Source organism: Lissotriton helveticus, chromosome 11, assembly GCF_964261635.1.
Source record: "Lissotriton helveticus chromosome 11, aLisHel1.1, whole genome shotgun sequence".
Taxonomy (NCBI): Eukaryota; Metazoa; Chordata; class Amphibia; order Caudata; family Salamandridae; genus Lissotriton; species Lissotriton helveticus.
Window position 1 is genome coordinate 205,222,865 of NC_136072.1, and position 24,806 is coordinate 205,247,670.

General features: G+C 45.4%; 1 protein-coding gene across 5 annotated transcripts in view; it reads right to left on the reverse strand.

Annotated features, from left to right (window-relative positions):
* LOC144792311 (uncharacterized) overlaps positions 1–24,806 on the reverse strand; it is a 258,509-nt gene that overhangs the window by 45,168 nt on the left and 188,535 nt on the right. For 3 of the 5 annotated variants that reach the window (XM_078667261.1, XM_078667259.1, XM_078667260.1), the window contains exon 3: positions 13,490–19,987. In XM_078667261.1, the coding sequence (XP_078523387.1) occupies positions 17,178–18,641 (1,464 nt within the window). In that variant the 5' untranslated portion in view covers positions 18,642–19,987 and the 3' untranslated portion in view covers positions 13,490–17,177. Of the gene's footprint in view, positions 1–13,489; positions 19,988–24,806 lie in introns of those variants that run through there. The other 2 variants (XM_078667262.1, XR_013602534.1) reach the window with 2 other exon arrangements.

Genomic DNA, 24,806 nt, shown 5'->3' on the forward strand with positions numbered 1-24,806 from the left:
GTCATGCCACCATCGTTGAACACGCCATAACCACGGAGCCAGGAAAAATAGTGAGACAAAGGCCCTATCGGATCCCTGAAGCTCGCCGGCGGGTCATCAAAGAGGAAACAGATGTGATGTTAAGGATGGGCATCATAGAACCGTCCATCAGCAGCTGGAATTCGCCGATTGCCCTGGTGCCCAAACCCGATGGCTCGACCCGGTTCTGTATAGACTTCAGGGAGGTGAATAAGGTCTCTAGCTTCGACACCTATCCCCTGCCTCGAGTGGACGAGATGGTCGAGCGCATAGGCAAAGCCACCTACATAAGCACCCTTGACTTGTGCAAAGGATATTGGCAAATCCCACTGAAAGAAGAAGATAAAAAGAAAACCGCCTTTTCGACCCCAGAAGGCCTGTTCCAGTTCAAGGTGATGCCCTTCGGGCTCTACGGAGCCCCAGCTACCTTTCAAAGGGCAATGAACCTGGTACTACAGCCCCATTTCAGATACGCCGGGGCCTACCTCGATGACATAGTCATCTACAGCGATGACTGGGGACAGCACCTTGATCACTTGCAAGCTGTCATAAAGTCACTTAGGAGTCATGGTTTCACCATTAACCCCGCTAAGACCACCTTAGTTGCCCAAAGCGTGAAGTATCTGGGATACCTGTTGGGGGAAGGGGTTATCAGACCCCAGGACAACAAGATCAAAGCCATCCAGGCCATAGCCTTTCCTCGTACAAAGAAGGAGCTCCGTGCCTTCCTCGGCCTGTTGGGCTACTATAGGAGATTCATCCCCAATTTCTCCCAGACAGCCGCTCCCTTGACGGACCTGTTGAAAAAGACCACCAAAACCGAAGAAGCTCTGCATCATCCCTCTTCCCTGTTGAGTAAAGCATTTCACGAGCTAAAACGTTCGTTAATCTCCGAACCAGTTCTTCTGAGCCCTGACTTCACACAGCCCTTCATCCTACAGACGGATGCCTCAGATCAGGGTTTGGGTGCAGTCCTTTCACAGAAGGACTCAACAGGGGCAGAACGACCCATTCTTTACCTTAGCCGAAAGCTCTTTCCCCGTGAGTTAAATTACGCAGTCGTTGAGAAAGAGGCCCTAGCCATAAAGTGGGCGGTGGAGAGCCTTAGGTATTACCTTGAAGGGAGGGAATTCGTCCTGTACACCGACCATGCCCCCCTAGAGTGGATGGCCCGCAACAGGGGTCACAACGACAGGGTACTCCGATGGTTCCTGTCCCTGCAACCCTTTCGGTTCAAGACTCTCCATCGGAAAGGAACGGAACAGGGTAACGCGGACTACCTCTCCCGTTATCCTCATCCCGCTACCCCTACAAGAAAGACAGCTAGGGAAAGGGGATGTAGAAAGGAGACGGCCCTTACCCCGGCCCGGAGGCGTGGCATTCCCGCATCCATAGGTCACGAACCAAGCCATGGGGCTTTCCGGTCATCCCGGACTCCTTCTCACTCTCTCCCCCTGCAGGAACCCGTGACGGAGTGCGCAGGACCGGAAGCAGTTCCCCGTGACCCCGGAAGTCCACCGCTGGAACACAGAAAAGACGGCGCACAGGAAGAGAAGTCGTTCCGAGCAGCAGACCCGTGGCAGGAGTACGCAAGCGAAGAACCCGAGACCGAGAGCGGAGGAAAAGAGAAGACCAGTGGAGAGGACGAGGAGGACGACGTCTGGTCCGAAGACTGGTGGAGTCCTCAGGAGGTGGCTGGAGAGCGGCCGTAACTCACAGGAGAGTTACGGCGGGCCACGTGAGTACAGCGTCTCCGTGTCCCCTCTGTGTATAGTGTAAATAGCGTTAGAGTTAAACCACCTGTAATTGCACCGCCTCACTGTAAATATATATAGAGCACCCCGTTAGTTGGAAAAGGACTCCCCTTTCACCCGCCCTCACAGGATCACCCTTTTTTCTCCTCCCCTGTATCGGATTCTTTCCCTCACGACCCTCCCCTCCGTCCTACCTTCACTGTTTCTCTTCAGTCATACACACCCCGGTGTCGGCGGCAGAGCTCTGACCGTCCAAAGCTCCGGGACTAACGGCCCTGTCTTCTCTCTCTTTTACATACCTCCGAGGGACACCTGGACCAACCCGGACCTGAGCACCCGCATACTACCGGACCTCCCTCCGACGACAACCCTCCCTGAAGACAGCAATCCATCCTGCCGACCGTTCCTCCTGGCATCTCCTAACCTGTGTGTCCCAAACAATAAAACTGTAAATCATTGCACATTTCATCCGGCCTCCTCGCCTGTTATTCCGGTCCGCCCGAACCCCTTCCTCACAAGGAGACAATCCAGAGAGAAATTGACCTTTTCGAGGCTGACAGACCCGTATTAGTGCTGCCATAATTAACAAAAAGCCGGTCAGACTTCCTAAGTGGAAGGGTTTTAGCCAAGTAAAAGTTCAGAACCCTCCGGAGATCTAGAGAGTGTAAAGACCTCCCCGGAGGAGTGGTAGGTTGAGGAAAAAAGGTAGGCAGGGTGATAGATTGGTTGATATGAAAGTCTGAGACTACCTTAGGCAGAAAACCTGGGTGCGTACACAGTACCACCCTGTTGGCATGAAACACTGTGTAAGGTTCCTTACAACACAGGGCCTGGATTTCGCTAACCCTACGGGCAGAGGTAATCGCCACTAAAAACGCGGCTTTCCAGGTCAAGTGCTTCAAAGAAGCCTTATGTATAGGCTCAAAAGGAGTACCCATCAGTTTAGTAAGTACGATGTTAAGCTCCCAGGGAGGGGAGGGGGACCTCACTGGTGGAAACACTTTCCTAGGCCCCTCTAAGAAATCCTTAACCATAGCCATAAAGAAGAATGATGTCTGAGAAGGTGATTTCCTATAGGCTGTGATTGCCGCTAAGTGAACCCTGATGGACGGGTACTTGAGGTCTGACTTTGCTAAATACAATAAATAGGGTAGGATCACCTGCTCCTGGCCGTGGATAGGGTTAAGAGAATTGTCAAGACACCATAGGAAAAACCTCTTCCACCTGATAGCATATGACTTCCTAGTGGAGGGTCTCTTGGCTTCTTTGAGAATGTTCATGCAGTCTGCTGGGAGGTTTAGGTGTCCATACTGGATGCCGTAAGTCAAAGGGAAATCCCTGGGGGACACTCGTTATGTTTTAATACCACTTTGGCCACACACAACTCTAGTCTCATTAGCCAGGTGGCCGTATTCTAAAAAGTATAGTAATTTCCACAGTCAAATTGAGTCGTTTACAGTCTATTTTAATAAAAACATTGTACATGAAAAATACATAGGTGCTAGAGTGCCACATTTAAAACATTTCTTTTATGGAAACAATCAATAAAAACATAATAAATCACAATAAATGCAACACAATATACAGCTCCACGTTTAGAATTTAAAATCAGAATCAAATTTGAACAGTAATCTAAAGCAAAACACATAAGGGCATTATAACATTTCAACAACTCATATAGACAATTTAATAAAAAATGAACCTAATAATCTAAACCCCCTTAGTTCTAGTGTGGTCACTTGATCTATTTACCACTGGTTTTCACTGGATCCAAAGAGGCTTACAAAACTTATACATCAGAGCAAACAACAGTAACACTCTCTCATGTACATCCACTGTTTGCTAGGCCCTGGTTGGATTCTCCGTATTTACAAGAATGCGTCGACGCGTTTCGGTGCAAAGAAACTGATAAGTTAGCACCTTCTTCAGGACTTCTTTAGTCGGGGTTTCTCACTTGAATGTACAGTGACTCGCACCCTCTCTGCAATTATATGGAGAGAAAGACAGGCCGTCACTCACTTGTAGTGTATGTTATTAACTTTTCATACATCAGGGTTGGTTACAATGTCACGCTCAGGGAGTAATATCCCTCCTATCCATTATCTAGGTCATATGGTTTGTTAATATACATCTGTGTTAGCCACTAGGTAAACATGCCTTGTATATTGAGATACATCTGTGTTAACAACTAGGTGAACCTATCTCGTGCACCATACATGATACATTTCATCAGTTTTGAGTTTCCACTTGGTTTCAGCCCAGACCCATATGATCATCCATCGACCCTCCGAACACAATATGATGTGGAAATTAGTTGATTAGGGGTGGGGTATGAGGCTCATGCGTGACACTTTCACTCAATTCTCTGCAACTGCCAGCCACTCTTACCCCATCTGTGTTGAGGGCGATGAAAATAAGAACCATCCAAGAAGCTTTAATTGACTTCCTCCCTGTCACATCTCAGGGGTCCCATATGGTATCTCTGGGGATATATATAGTTATTTAGACAGTGTGTTCTTTTATATTCTGTTTCTACACCAGTTTATAGTCTACTAAAATATTTACCTCTATTTTCTGGACAGGACTCCTTATATTGGGTTAACTTTTCCTGTTACTTCGCTCTTTTGCTAGATTAGATTCAGTATCTGTATAGATAAAATACCACATTCTATTTTATTTTGGCAAAAGGCCCAATTTTAGGGAGAGAGACCTGTCCTATTGCTTAGCCGATTCTCATTATAGTGTCTTACCTTAAAAACTTTTAAGACCCTCCTAGAACGGGCATAGTATTTACGTGATCCTCCTGAAAACTGGATGTGCTCTGTTAAGGAAAATAAGTACAGGTTCCTATGTTATTAGTATCCTGGACCTGCCTTCTCCATATCATGTTGTCCGTTTTTTAATAAAAGCAACATTGCCCCGTTTTATTTCTATCTCTCTCAGGGTATATGGCTCTAACCTATTCGGTGTATTGTTCCTTTTTTTATTATTTTCTGTGAGGTCCCCTCTTATATCTTAGGGCTGAGACTGCCTAGATATGCCCGGCGTTGTTTTGCCTTAGAGGTTTTACACGCTATCCTCGCGTTTTAGTGTATTAAAAGCCTTGCTGTTGTTCTAACGCTATGCGCCTCTTATTAACATGTATTAAAAGCCTTGCTGTTGTTCTAACGCTATGCGCCTCTTATTAAACATGTGTACTGGGGGCTATGGGCTGGTTATTAAAAAACCTTTGTGATGTAACTTCTTCCCTCAAGTTCTATATCTATTCCGTGGCTATCATCCTACCCCTTAATATTTGGTTAACCCCCGTTATTGACTAACTCGTCTAGATATACAGGCTCGTGGTGTCCCGCTTACCTCTTGTTCGGTAGGGCCGCGTCTCTGCCTCGTTCAAAACACTCTCTGAAGTGTTGCTGCCGGCTGCCTCTTTTTTATGTGGTCGCCAACCCATGGTGAATTGATTACACCTGGGGCGCTGTGTCAGGAGACTTGCGCCGTATTAGCGGTAAAATGTGGCGCCATCTTGTAATGGAGTGAAAATAATACTTTTCTAGTTGTACCACATACCAACTACCATTGAGTTTGGCAGTGTCAGTGTCAATATATTATAAAAATAGCTCCTATCCCTAATACCGCTATTTTCATCCGATTGTTATTATAAGTTTATTAAATGTATCGAAATCGGCTAAATAGTATGTATTATTCATACTACGTCCTCAATGAGTACAAGACTACTTTTTTGGCAGGTGCTTTCTCTCCTATGAGAGCTTTTTATTTTTATTTCATTTCGACCTTCGTTATGGGTATATTTATATACTGCATTAAATATGTTTTATTCTTACCGCGCCCTCGGTAAATGCACGGCGCTTTTTATTTTTATTTCATTTCGACCTTTGTTATGGTTATATTTATACACTACATTGAATATGTATTATTCTTACCGCGCCCTCGGTAAATGCAAGGTGACTTTTTTACAAGTGCTTCCTATCCCAAAGAACCTCTTATTTTAATTTTACACTCGTTGTGGGTATATTTAACTATTACATCTATATTTTAGTTACCCAATAAGGTGGTTGCCTTTTACCTCAGTATGGCTTAAATTGTGGGGTATATTTATGTCTGCTAGAGTCTCTGTTTCGGACTTGTACGGTTAAACATCTTTGTTTTTTCTATTTATCTATATGGCGCAGTTCAGGTGCCTCTTTTTCCTGATACAAGTGGTGTGTATCGGGTCCCTGGGAGCAGAATTATTCTTTGTTCGTCTATTTCTTCCTTTTTCTGTGATTTGTGGTACACCTTCTCTGTTGTTCCTAATCTATCTACTTCTCTGTGACCAGATCAGATCAATGCTTCCCATTCCTCTCTAGAGTTTAAACCCCGTCTGATAGTGTTAAACTTAACCATGTACCACTGCTCTTGTTGTTTTCTCCTGGTTGTACTGTTACCCTGTCTAGTCAGTTCATTTATTCTCTCCAGGATCACCCATCTCAGATCCTTTTCATTATGCCCATGTTCTTTCCAGTGGTTTACTAGCGGTGCATTTTCCTTGCTGTTTTTTATGGCAGACTTGTGTTCTCCTATCCTTAATCTGATTTCTCTACCTGTTTCTCCTATATATGCCTGGTCACAAGGGCATAGGATCATGTAAACTACATTTTTAGTTCTGCAGTTATTCAGAGTGGTGATTTCGTGTGTGGCACCATTATGTTCCACCTTCTTGGTGACCATGCATAGGTCGCATATGCAGCAGTTTCCACATTTGTGGTTACCTACTGCTTTGGTGCCACTCAGGGTAGTTTGATTTTCTGATATATCATCCCTGTAGGTGTGTACCAGGGTAGACCTCAGGTTCTTGTTCTTTCTATACGCGTATAACGGGCGTTCAAGAGTGGTGATGTCTGGTCCGTTGTTTAAAATTTTCCAGTTGCGATTTATAATATTCTTGACCTGATTTGCTATGGCCGAATACTGGCTGACCATTACTATTTTGTCCAGGGGGTTTTTCCTCTCTTTTTTTGATAGTAAACATTCCCTGTCGTAGTACCGAGCTCTTTTTAAGGAATGTTCAATCAATTTCTTTGGGTAGCCCCTTTCTCTAAACTTTGTTTTCATCTCTTCTGCATGTCTGTAAAAGTCATCTAGCTCCGTGCAATTCCTTCTCAGCCGTAGGAATTCCCCGAAGGGGATTGAGTCTTTTTGGCTCTTGGGGTGGTAGCTGTTGTAGTGCAAGATGGTGTTGCGGTCCGATTCCTTTTTGTACAGTTCTACTATCAGATGTTTCTCTTGGCTCTTGATACAGATGTCCAAGAAATTTACCTTGGATCTACTGTATGCAGCTGTAAATTTGAGATTTGGGTCTCCTAGATTAAGCCAAGACAGAAAGTCAAGCAAGGATTCAGTGGTGCCCTGCCAGATAAAAAATATGTCGTCTATGAAGCGTGCCCAATTCCGGATATTTTCATAGTATGGGCTCACTTCATTGTATATATGTATGTTTTCAAACATACTTACATATATGCACGCTAGGCTCGGCGCACAGGTTGCGCCCATGCTGGTCCCCTTCTTTTGAATGTAAAGGTCCTTCTTGAAGAGGAAGATGTTGTTAAGTAGTACCATTGATACGCATTGGACAATGAACTCTTTATTTCCCCCTACTATGTTAGTTTCTTCTAAGAGATTCTCGACTACTCTGATGGTGTCATTTTGTGGTATGTTGGTGTAGAGTGACTCTACATCGAGAGTCACCATGAGTTCATTGTCATCATCAAAATATATTCCTTCCACTTTTGCTATCATATCCGCAGTATCGCGGATATATGACTTTTGTTGTTCCACCAGGGGTTTGAGGAATCTTTCTGCGTATTGACTCAATGGTTCTAGCAGAGAGTCGATTGATGCTACTATCGGTCTTAAAGGAGGGTCGGCCAGGCTTTTATGGACTTTTGGTAGTCCATAAAATGCCGGAGTTTTGGGGTTTGTGTTGTTCAGGAACTTCCACTCATCTTCAGTTATATCTCCTTTCTCTAGGGTCTTCTGCAGCAGTGTTTCTACATCCTTTCTTAATTTATTTAGCCTAGTCTGAGATATCCTCGAGTAGTGTGCTTCATTGGATAGCAGGCTCATCACTCTTCGTTCATAGTCTTCTGTATCGAATACTACTACTCCCCCCCCTTTATCCGCAGGTTTTATTGTTATACTAATATCCTGGGAGAGGGAGTTGATCGCATCTCTTTGTTCTCTGGTGATGTTGTGCTCTTGGAAGTGTCTTTTTTCCACTAGCTCACCTATCTCTAGCTTGACGACGGACTCAAAGATTTCTAGATTTTTGTCTACCATCCCCAGGCTTGGGGTGAATGTGGACTTAGTTCTTAAACCCGAATCCTGGGGTGGTTCCCTTGCAGGTCTGTCCTCAAAGAACCGTCGCAGGCGGATTTTACGAAAGAAGGCTCTAAGGTCTTTTTCTAGCTGGAACTTGTTGATGCCAGCAGTGGGAACAAAATTAAATCCCATCCTCAGAACTTGTTGTTCCATGGTTGTTAAAGTTCTATGGGATAGGTTAATAATAGGTGTTTTCTCTAACGCCAGTATACTTTGTTTCTGGTACGTTTGTACTCCTGAGGGGCCGGGGACTGTTGGTAGTCCTGATCTTGTTCTCTCGGAGCTGGTCTTCTCGAGTATTGGCCTCTCCCCCTGCCCCGGTGGTTCCCTCGGCTTTTCTGTGGGCGCTGGTCTAAAAAAGGTGTTTCGTAGTCTCTGTTGGATCCTGCAAACTCTTCTTCTTCTCTACAGTGTTCCACTTCATCTCCACTACTTTCCGATGTACCTGAGAAGTTGATGTGTCTCGGTCTTCTCGGCTGGAACCTAGTCTGAAATCTTGGTTTGGGGCCTTCATTTCTATTCCCCTCAGGCTTCTCATTATAGTAGTCTTTCCTGAGGTACGGGTACACTACCTCCTGGCTGAATTTTTCAATGTCCTTTCTAAGTTTTTGAGTTTTACGGTTGGTTAGATATTCACAGTACCCATTCATATCTCGATTAATTTCTTCCAGCCTCTTCTTGGCGTCCTCCACTATATTACTCTCAAGTAGTGTTTTTTCAAGGTCTTCCATCTCTTTTATTTCTATGAGGATCGTAGCCTGGGCGGTTTCAATGATGAGTAACATGAGATCTCTACTGCATCTATTGCATATGAAGGTCCATGTTTCTAAAAACTTTTCATTATCTACAAATAAACCTGGTTCGTTACGTATTTGTAGACCAATTGGTATTTTGCCTGCCCTCACATACTGTGTCATAAATTCAGCATGTAGTTCCGTTCTGATGATCTTCTTTTTTAGGTTAATTAATTGGGTCCATTTTTCTCCTCCATTGGGGATCACTGTTATATTATTGCCCCCTCTATTGGAGCTGAGTATTTTATTAAGCTGCTCTTCACTGAAGCCGAAGGTCTTTAGGGAGTCCATCTTATGATTGGAAACAGGACTGTTGGGTTTTTATTTGGATAGGCAAAAAACTGTAACAGTCAACTCAAAAAACCTGAACTCTCCAGCCGTAGGCTGTACTTAGCGCGTATCTCAAGAGAGGGTACCCCACTATCGCCAGGGAACAGGGTACAGAAGACCGTAAGTCAAAGGGAAATCCCTGGGGGACACTCGTTATGTTTTAATACCACTTTGGCCACACACAACTCTAGTCTCATTTGTCCATACTGGATGACCTCAGGAGCCATGCCGTCAAGCGAAGGGACGGAAGGTTGGGGTGAAACACCTTACCCTGGTCCTTGGACAACAAGTCTGGACGGCAAGGAAGTCGCCGGTGCGGGACTTCCGACAGCTGGAGGAGATCCGGGTACCACCACTGGCGTAGCGACTCCGGCGCTATCAGGATCATCCTGGTGTTGGTCCTGTAGAATTTCTGAATCACCGCCGGGATCAGTGGCAGGGGAGGAAAAGCGTACAGCAATGTCTGCGACCAGCTTATCAAAAGTGCATTCCCCCGTGAGCCCTGTTGGGGGAACCTGAACGCGAAGACGGGGCATTTTGCGTTTGCCACGTCTGCGAACAGGTCTATGTCCGGTTTGCCCCATAGTTGAAATACCTCCTGCGTGACTTCTTCGTTGAGCACCCAATCGTGCGCTTCTACGAAGTCTCTGCTTAGGCAGTCCGACTGGAAATTTTGGATTCCTGGTAGATGAACTCCCAAGATGGATAGACCGCTTGCCAAGAGCCGGTGCCAGATGGACTGTGCTTCCAGGGATAAGACTATTGACCTGGTGCCTCCCTGCGTGTTCAGATAGATCATACTTGTTGTGTTGTCCGTCTGAACTTGGAGGTAGTTGGTGCGCAGAGAAATATTAAGAGATTTGAGCGCCAGGTGAACGGCTCGCAGCTCTAGGAAGTTGATGTGTTAGCCTTGCTCTACTTCGGACCAGAGGCCTGGACTTGAAGCTGGTCCATATGAGCACTCCAGCCTTGAAGGGAGGCATCCGTGACCACTGACTGAGATGGAGGAGGGCGATGGAAAGGAACTCTCCGGAGAAGATTGGCACATTTCATCCACCATCTGATTGAGTCTCTGGCACCTTGATGAAGCGAAACACGGTCCTCCCAGTGACCTGACCTCTGAGACCATAGGTCCTCGAGAGCCTGCTGCAGAGGCCTCATGTGAAGGCGTGCATTGGGCACGATGTAGATGCACGAGGCCATCGATCCCAGGAGAGAGGACACTTGCCTGGCTGTGAGACTGTGACTGTCCAGCGCAAGAAGACACTTCAGGATCATGGATGACAACCTCTCCTCTGAAGGACACACGCTTGCCTGCAGAGTCCAGGGTAGCACACAGGCAATGAATCCATTGGGAAGGATTGAGTACTGACTTTTTGAAGTTGACCTGCAACCCCAATGAGTTCATCAGTTTGAGACAGAACGAAACATGGTTCTGAAGCAGAGCCGGAGTGGAGCTTTTCAACAGCCAATCATCTAGATAGGGATAGACGAAGATCTTTCTCCTGCGGAGAAAAGCAGCCACCACCGCCATGCACTTGGAGAATGTCCGTGGTGCGGATTTCAGGCCAAATGGAAGCACTCGATACTGGTAGTGATGACGTCCGATCTGAAACCTGAGAAACATTCGGTGCTTTACTGAGATGGGTATGTGAAAGTAAGCGTCCTGCAGGTCGATGGCACACATCTAGTCTCCTTGATGAAGATGCGGGAAGATCTAGTGCAGGGCAAGCATGCAGAATTTTTCTTTTTTGATGGATCTGTTCAGCAGTCGTAGGTCTAGAATGGGCCTGTATTCTTGCACTGCGCCTCATTTTTGTACCAGAAAATAGCGGGAGTAGACTCCTTGATTTTTCTGCATGGAAGGAACCTCCTCTATGGCCTTCTTTTTGAGGAGGACAGAGACTTCATCCTGCAGCAGTTGATTGTGGAATCGGGGAAGGCGCTTTGTTTGAAGGAAGACTTGCGGAGGGGGGGACTTGAACCTCAGCAAGTAACTATGCTGCACAATATTCAGCACCCATCTGTCCTTGGTTATGGATATCCACTCTTCCAGATGTTGAGAAACACTGCCTCCCACCGGAGTGGCGAACAGTTGTGGAGTAAGCAACAGCTCAGGGCTTGGGAGGCTCCTTGGAGGTAGACTGCTGTTTATTATTGTTGTCTCTGCCTCTGCCAGGTCGTCTCTGCTGGAACTGGGTTTTCTGCTGTGGCTGAGATGACCATTGAGGGGGTTGAACCCTCTGCTGGAAGACCGCTTGTGCCCCTGACGAAAGCATTTTTTAAATTCTTTACCCTTCTCCAAACCCACAGCTTTAACAGTGTCCATTTCCGATTTAATTTTGGTCATTTCGTGTGTGAACCAAAGAGAGAGGTACCATTAAAAGAGAGGTTCAAGATCTTCTTCTGAGCATCCGGCTTGAGGCCTGTTAGGCGGAGCCAAGCCGAACGCTGTGAGCAGATTCCATGGGAGTAGCCATGGGCCGCGAGTTCAGAAGCATCCGCTGCAGCACTGAGGACCTGGTTGGCAACGAGCCCTCCCTCCTGCAGGATTTTGACGAAGTCCTGTCGATCTTCCTTCTGCAGCTTTTCTGTGAAGCGAGTGAGGGAGTCCCAGAGGGACCTATCGTACCTTCAGAGGAGGGCACTGGCCACCTTCATATAGGAAGCCGAGGTGTTGCATACCTTTCTGCCAAACAAATCCATGAGTTTGCTGTCCTTTTCTGGGGGTACCGAGGATAAGGTAGAAGCCGAATGGGACTACATGGCAGCCGCCACGATAATTGAGTCAGCTGGTGGAACAGATCTGAGGAACAAGGGGTCCTTTGTGGGAGCCTTGTACTTCTTGGCGATTCTAGATGGAACCGAACCTACCACCGCAGGTGTGAGAAAGGTAGCCATCGCCGGTTCAAGGAAGCCAGGCACCAGAGGTCTGGGCACTGTCCAATGATGAAGGGTATCAAAAATTATAGAGGTGGATACCACAGGAGTATGCAGAGAGATATTAAGTTTCTTTGCTCCCCTGCCCAGCACGTCTGTTAACGTTGCGATGTCATCAATCGGTGAGACTCGAGAGGGAGTAGTAGAAGAGAAGGTCGGAGAATAGTCTCAAACCGTTGATGTCGTGGAAGATAACCAATTTGAAGATCTTGTGCGTCGTCTCTTATGGGACCTGTCAGGATGACGGCTGTGCCGATCCCTGGATCTAGACCGATGCCTAGACGGAGATCTTGGTCTAGGGTGAGATCATGGCCTGGTAGATGTACTTGGCCGTGCTGGAGAGCGTGATCTGGCAGGAGATCTCGGTCTGTGTGAGGGTCGTGGCCTCCGAGGTGGAGACTTAGATGGCCTGGCCGGAGTACTTGTCCTTGGAGCAGACGGTGAGAATGTGCGTGAGTAATCAGAGCCCAGACTACTGCGACCGCCCGATACAGCCCCCTGAGAACGGTGAGATGACACACTGCGTGATCTGTCCGCAGATCTGGGGGAAGCCTTCGGAGAGATTTCCACGATGTTCAATCCAGGAGATGACGATCTGTCTCCTGATGACCTGGATCCAGGTGACTCCACAATGACCGTGACCTGTTCCCTCGACGGCGAAAGCTTCGACGCCGAAGACGTCTGTGTGACCAATGGCGTCGAGCGAGGTCTTGATGCTCTCGACGTCGATCGCCCACGCTGTGGGGACCTCGACTGCGTTCTTCGGCGTCGAGCCGGTGACCTCAACCTTCCTCGGCGTCGAGTCGATGGAGAGCCTTCATGACGTCGTGTCGATGACGACCTCCTTCGACGTCGTGTCGAAGTGTAGTGTAGTGTAGTTCCTATATTCCCAATAGGCATCTGCGCATTGGAATAATAAAGACACCAGTATAGACCAGGGACTGAGGTCACCTAGGTCTCTGTTGACTATATTAGACTTACGTTTTTGCCAGCTAGCTCAGAGGTCACTAGAAACTTTCTCGAATGTGCAAGAGGGTCTTACGCCTCCTACTTAGACAAGAAGGGATTTCAATTCTGACAACCATACAAAATGACAACTTTGCATCTCCATGAGTAAGGAGGGAATCTCCAGAGTCGTGAAAAACAATAGAGGGGATGTTTCACTCAGTCATTCGTGCATACTTAGTTTCACCAGAATAGCAGAGAAAGGGAAACCGGCGTTTTCAATAAAAGATGGTATTTATTGAACAGTCTGTTTTCTCATGCATGAGAAGTGAATTGCTACGATCGCAATACTTGTCATAAAGTAAAGCGCGTACAGTACAAAGAGTAGCATGAAGTAATATTGTAAAAGCATAATATAGTTTCTAAGCCATAAGATGCAACTAAGACGGTTTAAAATATATACAGCAATAAAATACTAACTTCCTCGACTGGTGCTTCTAAGTTACGCCTACCCCTGTGTACCTAACCTAAGCCTAGTACTGGGTTGAAGTAAGTGAGAAGTACCTGAAGTTAAATCGTTTCGCTAAAAGTTTAAAATGAAAACCAAGAATTCTCTCAGAGTCCAATCAGCTCCATACCTTATCTAGAATGCGGGAGGACTTGTATCTCTCTCGGTACTCGATCTCCCGGCTGCCTGCGAGAGCAGAGGGGAAACACCGGAGCTGGATTTCTCGGCTGGAGAAAAGACAGCGTCTTTTCCAGTGCGTCGAACAGGAGGGTCGCCTTCCTTCAGCTTCAGTAGGACATCGGGCGTGAAGTCGGTCGCTCTGCTCCAGGAATACCATTGTGTGTCTTATTGGAAAACCTGGGCATATTTATACTAAACAGGTGCCTGGATTGACGTCAAGAAGTGGACATGCAAACGTCAATGTAGACATGTTAACGTCAATGTAGACATGTTAACGTCAATGTGGATATGTTAACGTATATATTAACGTCAAGGTAGATACATTAACGTCAATATAGACTTATTAACGTCAAGGGTGGACATATTAACGTCACTATAGGCACGAAGTGCGTTTATCACTCCATGGGTCGGGTACAAATCAATACTGAAGCCGTGGGTAAAAATCCCCTGGGGCTACAGTGGGTTGATTTTGTCTCAGAGCCAGTTTTGTACTTTCTAGGGGCCTGGAAGAAGAGGAGCCGCCATTTTAGGAGTACGTCGACTCTTACTTGATATGGGATTGATTCTAATGTCCGCATAGGGGTTTGAATGATTGAATCCGTTATCGGGCATGAATCGGGTAATTTAGATTAGGGACCTAGATAAGAACAGGACAGCGACCCTTCATGATGTCACCTCGACGTCGACCTCCTCGATGTCGAATGGTGAGATCTTGAAGACCCTCGCGACGGCGGCACGCCAGCCAGCGGCGATCTAGAAGCCATCATAGCTCTCAACGCGGACCCCCTCGGGGCGGCGGAGAGTGTCTCGACGTCGACTGAAGCCTCGACATCGACGGAGACTTGGACATGCCAGCAGCCACAGACTTCGAGCCCGAAGTGTGGCGTCTCGATGCCAACTTACGTGGATGCGGCGGAGACTCTTGACGTCGCGATGGTGATCCAGAAGAGCGCCTGGGCCTCTTCGACGGCGAATTCGACGGAGATCTTCGTCCTTCCTTCCTCTTTCTGGGGGCAGGAGAGGCGGACCATCGCTGTTTTTGGCCATGCTTGCTGGAAGAAGACGACCTTGGGACTCCATGGCCACCCACCTGATGACTTTTGTATTTCTCCAACATGGCATGAAGTCTGATCCGTTCTCTGTCATGAAGAGTCCGCCTAGAGAACTTCTGACAGTGGTAGCACTGGTCTGGGTTGTGTGCAGATGGAAGGCACACAATGCACACATAGTGTGGGTCAGCCAGTGCCATCTTCTTGTCACAAGAAGGACACTTCCGGAATAAAGCAGGCATTCTGACAGGAACTTTTCGTGGAATACCACAAAAAACAAAGTAGAAGCCTTAATAAGCCAGAAGATGTCGAATTTTCTGAAGAAATTCACTCAAAATACCTATTTCAGTCAAAAACTGAAGAGCTCAAGCTTCAGGATCCTCACAGAACGAGCCGGAAAAAAGAACTGACCCAACTGCCACCTGTGGTGCATCATGGGAACAGGGGGCCGCCTTCAGGTCTTAAAGGCACGGTACCCCTACTCTAATGCCTTAAAGGCAAGGTGTTAAGTCTTTCTTTGTTTCTTTAAACTCTACTGCAGCCTACTGGCAAATGCCTGCAATTACAGGTTTTCCTATGGCAATAAAGCATTGTGGTATGCAAATGTTTACTGCTCTCTTTCTTCCTTAAGGGTTGGGAGAGTACTACTGGGTGTATGCTAATTTGAGTAATTTTGCGGCAGATTTGCCAGTTGGAAAATGTTTTAGGCTGCAAATATATGTTTTCACATATATATACATATATTTTTATATGTATTTTCTATATGCTCCGGGATCCCGCACATAGGCGGGGATTATTCATAGATTATGACTATTGATGAGTATCCCCTGGATGAGAACTGGTTTGTTATGTTTTCCTGCTGTTGTATATTATCTAATTCTCGGTGGTGAACTCCGCTCGCAGAGTTTTCCATACTCCTAAAAACTCTGCAACGTGGAGCGTAGCAAGGTTTTTTTCCACGCTCGTGCTCTTCAACGTCATGTGCTGGAGCGAAGAAAATCCACCTCCAGATGAGATTATTCCTTGCTCGCGCTCGCCACGGTCTAGTTGGCGAGCAAAATCAACTTCCTGGTGAGATGTCAAAAGCGGGTCGTCGGATTTCTCAATGCGACAGGTCGCGGCAGGTCACAACCACTTGCGTTCAGAAACCTTCCTTCGCACTGACAAAGCTGCCGCTCGAGTAGAAGCAGCTGCACCCTCTTGCCCTGCACATGGTGCCATTCACGATAATTTACAGGGCGGGACAAACAACGGGAGATCAAAATCACCACAAAGGCATGACCATTACGCACTCCGCTGCTCGCAGAACTCCGCGTAGAGCGCCAGAGGTTTTTTTTACACTTTGTGGACTTCATTGAGGAACTCCCCCTAGGCTTAATCTTATCATGAAAATCTAGATTTCAGTCATATGTTAAGAAACAAGGGTGAGTAGAAACCTTTTGGGTGGAGAAAATTTAAGACATTAATATTGTGAATTTTTTGGTTATTAGTTGATTTTTGCAAGCACTAACACTTCACTGTGACAAGTAAAGACCTTCAGAGTTTGCTAACTTTCAGATACTCAAATTGTGGATTTTGTTGCAATAAAAAAAAATTTAAAGGCCTGAAATTTCTTTGGAGGGTGCATGCGGGCAGCCTAATTTATCCTGCAAGAGTTTCTTGATTAATCCTATTGCAACTACAATATGTGCTCTCTCATGTAAAGTAAGGTTCTTAGAAGCTTTTCTGCAACTCAAGATACGCCTTACTTTTCACCTGGTGTGGATGTATTTCTCACGTTTAGTGAGATCTCCTTTCTGAGTATCACGTTTCTGGCTTTCCCCTCCTGTATTAGGCTTTAGTCCAGTGTGAATTCTCTCATATGAAGTGACATTGTATTCGTGATTAAACCTTATCTGACATTCAGAACAAACATAAGGATTTTTTCTCCCGTGTGAGTTTGCTCATCACAAGTGAGAAGTAATTTGTAACCAAAACTTTGCTTGCATTTCGAGCACTCATAAGGTTTTTCCCCCAGAGTGGGATCTCTCATGAAGCATAACACTTTCAGATTCAAGCTTTTTGGCATAAGGATTTTCTCCAGTGTGGAGTTTCTCATGGTGAGATAGCAATTTTCTTTGCAGCTTTTCTGGCATTCAGAGCACTCATAAGGTTTTTCATTAGTATGGAATCGCTTATGGTTAGTGAGGCTGTGCCTATCAAATAGTGTGCATCAAATAGTTAATGGCGTGTTTTCTTATGGCGCTTGTAACCATCTCTACCTCTGAATCTTTTCTGACATTTAGAGCACTGATAATTCTTTTTCTCCAGTGTGGATTCTCACATGTTCAGTGAGATTAGATTTTTGGCTGAAACATTTCTGGCATTCGGAGCACTGATAAGGTTTTTCCCCAGTGTGGGTTCTTGTATGGTGAGTGAGCTGGATTTTTGTTGTGAAACATTTGTGGCATTCAGAACACTGATAAGGTTTTTCCCCAGTGTGGGTTCTTATATGCTGAGTGAGACTGAATTTTTGGCTGAAACATATCTGGCATTCAGAGCACTGATAAGGTTTTTCCCCAGTGTGGGTTCTTATATGCTGAGTGAGATGGGTTTTTTCAATGAAACATTTGTCGCATTCAGAGCACTGATAAGGTTTTTCCCCAGTGTGGGTTCTTATATGCTGAGTGAGACTGAGTTTGTATAAGAAACATTTCTGACATTCAGAGCACTGATAAGGTTTTTCCCCAGTGTGGGTCCTTATATGCTGAGTGAGACTGAGTTGGTCTCTGAAACATTTCTGACATTCAGAGCACGGATAAGGTTTTTCCCCAGTGTGGGTTCTTATATGCTGAGTGAGTTGGAGTTTGACTCTGAAACATTTCTGACATTCAGAGCACTGATAAGGTTTTTCCCCAGTGTGGGTTCTTATATGTAGAGAAAGATCTCTTTTGATACTGAAACATTTCTGGCATTCAGAGCACTGATAAGGTTTTTCCCCAGTGTGGGTTCTTATATGTTGAGAAAGATCTCTTTTGATACTGAAACATTTCTGGCATTCAGAGCACTGAAAAGGTTTTTCCCCAGTGTGGATCTTTGTATGTCGTGTGAGATCTCTTTTTACAACGAAACATTTCTGGCATTCAGAGCACTGATAAGGTTTATCCCCAGTGTGGCCTCTTATATGCCGAGTGAGACCGGTTTTGTCACTGAAACATTTCTGGCATTCAGAGCACTGATAAGGTTTTTCCCCAGAGTGGATTCTCATATGTGTAGTGAAATAAGATTTGCAGTTGAAACTTTTTTGGCATTCAGTGCACTGATAAGGTTTTTCCCCAGAGTGGAATCTCATATGTGTAGTGAAATAAGATTTGCAGTTGAAACTTTTTTGGCATTCAGTGCACTGGTAAGGTTTTTCCACAGAGTGGGTTAATGCATGTCCAATTAGATTCGGTTTGGAACGAAACCTTTTCTGGCATTCAGAGCACTGATAAGGTTTTTCCCCAGAGTGGATTCTCATATGTCTAGTGAAATGATATTTACGGTTGAAACTTTTTTGGCATTCAGCGCACTGGTAAGGTTTTTCCACAGAGTGGGTTAATGCATGTCCAATTAGATTCGGTTTGGAACGAAACCTTTTCTGGCATTCAGAGCACTGATAAGGTTTTTCCCCAGTGTGGATTCTCATATGCTGAGTGAGATGAGATTTACGGCTGAAACTTTTTAGGCATTCAGAGCAATGAGAGAGGGTTTTCCCAGTGTGCATTCTCTCAAATTCAGTGAGATGAGATTTATGGCTGAATCTTTTTTGGCACGGGTAACTTTTTTCTGCAACTTGGGTTTGAACACTGAATTTGTTCTCACAGCCCGTCTTTTTATAAAGTGTATTCCTAGAGTTATTATCTCTACGTTTAGTTTTCTCTTGCTTATATGCCACAGTAAGAGTGAACCCGATTTTAGAGTCGGGCTTGTTCAGATAATGTTCAGCACTTATCTCTAAAAGAAATTGTGTGTAATCTTCTTAACACTTGAATTGAGCAAAATGTCTGGATGCAGCCCTGTAACACCTGTCGAAATGTTTATAGCAGATAATAGTCTTTTGCTATTGGCCTCTCCGGCAGCAACTTATTTTGTGACTGAAGTTTTTCTCAAATCTATTTGTATAGGTTCTTAGCAATGCAGTGATAAGGTGTTAGTCTGATATTTAATAATTAAACTGAGAAGTCCCTTTTTGCACTGACGTAATGGCAGTAACTGCGGACATTAAAACATGCACAGAACTATTGTGGATCATTAGTCGCAGAACATCAGCTCCTTTTACCCTTTCTTTGTTTGGTGTAAGGTTACGGTTTGTAGTTCTGAAGACGAGAATTTATTTACATTAGCTATAGCGCAACGGTGCTCATTTAATCAGTTTTACATATCACTCCTGCACAACAGATAATGTTGAGGCGATTTACATAGAATTACAGAACAGTATACAATAAAAAGGAAACAATTTGAGATGGTCATGAACACCATTAAGTGGTGGATTTTTAGGGTTTTCGCCAGAGTGAGCAGAGTGGGTCGAGGTGTTGTATCCCGAGGCAGACAGTCTCAAACTTGCGTAACTGGTTAAAAAACGGTTGTTGAACAAAGGTGATTTTCCAATCTTCTGGTTGTTAGCGTGTCAGCTTTGGAGTCTTCTTTTAGCGTCTTTTCTTTGATGGTCTGCAGAAGAAACCTTTTGTTATAACTTTCTTTTACGCAGTGTGTGCTTCCTCTCTGGAATTACATGATGCTTTAGATGAACGTTATTCAGTCAGGCTGAGGCAATTTGTCTTTCTGATAATATTTCAGATGAGGATGCTGTGATTGGTCTTTCTGGCATTATTTCCGAAGCTGTGTGCACAGATATGACTTTGCTCTGGGTAAATGAAATGCAAAATTATAGACTTCACTTACAGGTATAGTACTTTCCTCAGCTCCCACTTCCTCGCCACACCTAGGTTTTGGAAATTGATTAAACTTAGAATGCTGGATGTGCTTCAGTTTTTCAGAATAATCCTTATGGCACTATCATTCAGTTGCCTGGTGCTAAATCTTGTTTTCTTCGTCCATAATTTCAATCACCTATAGTAGTAAAATTAAATAGTTAATACATGTAAATTTCCCCAAAAATAATATACAAGCAAAATCAATGCAGAATTGCAGAATTTTGAAAGTGTTGAGCTGTTCTTCAGACAGAGCAGAGTGTAGAATGGTAGCATGAGAGAACTTGGATGTAGGAGTGAGGATTTGTAGATTTTTCAACATTTTATTAAGCTCACAAAGGATACCTGTACCCTAAGGCAGAAATTAAAGACATATGGACTGGAACCAAATAGATATTTAAACAAGCATTTGCAATGCAATAGGTCTCGCAGCAATAAAGTTTGAGTTATTGGCATTGTTTATGACAATGTGTTGCATTAAATTTTTTAGCAAAGTCTGTATTGGTGTGTGAGAAGTTGGCCTGATATATAGTGCTCACTATTCTAGTGATCACTGTGTATCATTCCAAACGACCCTTATTGATGATTGGTTGTGAGTCAACCTTATAGACCAGCTATCCTAGTAGCATGGACAGGAGCAGTCTTTAGGCTAAACTCTAGAGGGCGTGTTAAGCCAGCTGTTTTACCATCACATATACCCCTTGAACACCAAGTGAAAGGACACCACACAAGTGGTTATGAAAATAAAAGGATATTTATTTATAACAAGACTACCCTGAACTCTTTATGAGTCAGGGAGCTAAGCACAATACAAAACTCTTACGAAAATACTTCAAGTTGCACAATTTACACAAATGCCCGAGGGGCACGAAAAACCATATACACTAAAAGTGGAATGCGAAATACTAGCAGGTAAGTAACAAGATCCAGAGGCTTCAGGATCGCTAGGACTACACTACTGAACGTTCAGGTTAGGAGCAGGAGGCCTAGGGAGATCGGGTGCAGAGTGTGCACTCTCACGCGGGATGCGGGAAGAAGACTATGGATGCTAGCGTTTCTAAAGTTACTGTTTCCGGACGAATCCGACTAGTTAGACTGAAAACGAAAAAGGATCTGGACACTTGGATAGTGAACCTGTGCTGGAGCACCGAGATGCTCGAGTTACCTAGCCCAGGGGCTGCGGCTGCATAGGGTTCAAAAGACGTCGGGAATCCTCGTTGTAGTCTATGGAGCCTGAAAGAAGAAGTTGCTGGCAGGCGACCAGTGAAGAAGTTCGGGGTGATCCAAGCCTGGATCGAAGTTGAAGACGACCTGAAAGCAGAGGGGACTTAGTTCTTAATCACTAGCCAGTGATTAGGTGGGCACCAGGATGGCACCGGACGGAGTCACTGCAGTCAGGTGAGTGGGCGACGCTGGACTTGGTAGCCACACGGGCCAGGAGGCGTTGTCGGCGACCAGGCTGGAGGTGCATGCTGTCCCATGAAGGTGTCGGCTGTCGGCGATGCTGGATCCAAGATTGGAGCAACAAGCCTTGGCAAAGGTAAGCCCACGCGGTGGAGTCAAGATGGCGTCTGGAGTGGACCAGGAGGGTCCAGGGCACTTCCTGCCGGGCAAGAAGCAAGGGCCAGTCTAGGGGATCTAGACGAGCGGTGTAGAACGTCGGGGTGCGTCGTCAGGAGGGCCACTAGCCAACGGGCAAGTGACCGGACAACGCGGCAAGCAGCAAAGAGCAGAAGGGCCCCACGCAGATCTCGTGGATGCAAGGGGGCTGGACTTCGGTGCTGGGGCTGCTCAGGGTTGGGGCTTCTCAAACCCCAGGGCACTCACTCGAGGATCCCTCGGCGGTCGTGCTGGTTAAGCGTCGTGCAGGTTCTGATGATAGCCGGTCCCTCAGGTCTCGTCACACCCACGAATCTCAGCTGAGCTGTAGAGGCAGGTAGAGGTCAGAGATGGCAGGGAATCCGGGTCTCGTCGAGCTGGGCAGTCTTGATCCGGAGGATGGACGTGCAGCAAACTGCAAGCCCTTAGATGGTGCCTGCTGGTGCAGGGTGGCTACTCCTTAGCCACAAGGGAGAGTCTTCAGAAATAGTCAAGAGTTCCTTTCGTGGAAAGTAGTTCAAGATTCAGAATGATCCAATTTGGGAAGGGGGCCTGCACGCGACTAGGTCCTGCCCTTGGGTGGGACCAGGAGGGGGGTGGTTACACCCCTCTCCTTTGTCCGGTCTCTCCCCAGCTCAGGGGCTGGTGTGCTCTTTAGGGGGATAGTGAGTGTGTTAGCAGCAGTTCTTTATATCATTAGGCTGAATCCTTGCTCATATAATTTAAGTCAAAAGTCCATTTTGTGTAGAAAAATGCTCTTTATTAATTTAGGTAAAAACATAAACAGCCGACACGTGTTTCGCCCTCTGTGGCGATTCGCGCCAGGGCTTTTTCAAGGCTATTTACATTACAGTTTGTTCTTTTCAGTTCTTCATCATAATTTGTACTGCTTTCCAAACAAAATCCGTTTTTTCAAAGTAAAGATTTGTGAGGGGAAATCCCTGAGTTACGTAGTCTGGAGCCTGCAAGTCGTTCCTTCCGCTTTCGCGTATGTGTTCTAGTATTATAGTGTAGTTCCTATTATCTCCATAGGCATCTGCGCATTGGAATAACATCAACAACAAAAGACCCGTAACTGAGGTTACCAAAGGTCCCCTGCTGACAACATTAGACTTAAGAGTTTGCCAGCTAGCTCAGAGGTCACTAGAAACTTTCTCGAATGTAGGATAAGGTATTATAGTGCCTACTTAGACAAGAAGAGATTTAGCTTCTGACAACCATCCAACATGACAACTTTGTATCTCCATGAGTTAGGAGTAAATCTCCAGAGTCGTGAAAAACAATAGAAACGGTTTTACTCATTCAGACGTGCATACTTAGTTTCACTCGAAAGTGTAGAGAAAGAGAGACGGGCGTTTTCAATAACAAGGAGTTATTTATTGAACAGTCTGTTTTGTCACACAGGAGAAGTGAATTGCAATGATAGCAACACTTGTCATAAAATATAGTGCATACAGTAAAAAGAGTATTATAAAGTAATACTGCAAAAGCATGTTATCGTTTCTTAGCCATAACACGCATCTAAAACATATCCTAAAATCTATACAATAGAAAGCTAGCTAAAATAGCTAAACTGACTCAACTGATGTAATCTACCTTATGCCTACCCCGTGTTCCTAAACTGAGTTATGAACGGGAAAAGATAAGTAAGAACCTTAGTTAAGTTAAATAATTTCTCTGCCAGATTATTCTAAGACCAAGAATCATTCTCTGTGGCTAATCAGCTCCATACCTTGTTTTAGAATGTGAGAGGTCTGGAATCTCTGAACTCGATATCCCGGCAGCCGGCTGTGGCAGGCAGGGAACACCGGAGCTGGATTTTCTCGGCTGGAGAAAAAGGCAGCGTCTTTCTCAGTGCGTCAAGAAGGAGGGTCGGCTCTCGTCAGGTCTCGCATCTGCTGGGCTTGGGACGAGGTCAGTCGATCAGCTCCAGAAAACCACTGCGTGTTTGACTGGACCAACCTGGCTGCTTTTATACTAGCTAGGTGACTGGTTTGACGCACAAGGTTGGACATATGGACGTCACTAGGTGCATGAAGTGCGCAATGCTGTCCAGGGGTGTGGGACAAATCAATACTGGAGGATTAGGATTCTCTCCTGAGGCTACAGTATGTTCGTCATGTCCCAGAGCCGGTTTGTATTCTCTAGGGGCCATGTAGTCAGAGGATAACGTCATGTTATGTCTGTACTGACTCGGACTATATATGGTAGTGATTCTTATGACCATAAGGGAATTATTGGTTTAAGACCATATTTGGGCATGAATCCCGAAATCGAGATTAGGGACCTAGATAAATACATAACAGTATACGTTTCTTTGCTGCAAAAGTGGTGCTCCCTAGTGGTGCTCCCTACATATCTCATTGTTATGTTATGTTATGTTATTATTTATTTATAGAGCGCACGTACGCCCGAGGGCTTCTTGGCGCTATCGGTCCAAGTGGGTGTCAAGTACAGGCGTGATGGTCTCATTGGTAAGCTTGTTTAAAGAGCCAGGTCTTCAAGGCCTTTCTGAACGTTAGGAGATCCTTGCTCAGTCTGATGGGCAGGGGCAGGGAATTCCAATAGGAGGCTGCAAGGAAATGAAAGCAGCTGCCTCCCTGTCGTTTCCTTTTAAAATGAGGAACGGTAACTAACATTTGATGGGTGGAGCGGAGGCTGCGCGAAGGAGCATACTTTGAAACAAGTTTTTTGATAAAAGTAGGGCCTTTATCTTGAAGAGCCTTAAAAATAATGCAGCTGGTCTTAAAAGCCACTCTCTGGGCCACAGGCAGCCAATGCAGCCTTTCCATGCCGGGTTTGATTGTGAGCCATTTGGGTTGTTTAAGGATAAGTCTGGCTGCTTGGTTTTGAACCAGCTGCAGTCTTCTCAAGAGGCCCACTGGGAGTCCCAGGTCTCATTGTAGGGGCATTCTAGCACATAGATAACAAAAGCAGTGCTACAGGTAAGAAATTGTTTGATTGTTTTAGTAGTACTGGGTGTATCGCATGTTTTCACCATAACACTGAATTTGCATGCTTTACAATGGCCACAGGGAAAAAAATTCCTGTAGGTTGCACATGGCTGGGTCTGAACTGGGGTGTCATGGTGATCAATAGAACAATGAATTTAACCCAGATCTCTTGAATGCGATGAATGTTTGATTTGTTTTGCATTCCATCCATCATTTGCATATTGTTAGACCTGGCACCATTGGCGTGGGTCTCCCTTCCATTTTTGCTGTTGCCTCATGTATTTGTGCTGGTGTTAAGATACTTTGGGCACTGTGCCACTGCTATCCAGTGCAATTGCTCCCTACTGTAAGTTGATGTATTGATCAGTGGTTCCATGTTTGGCTATTTGGTTTACTTGTCAGATC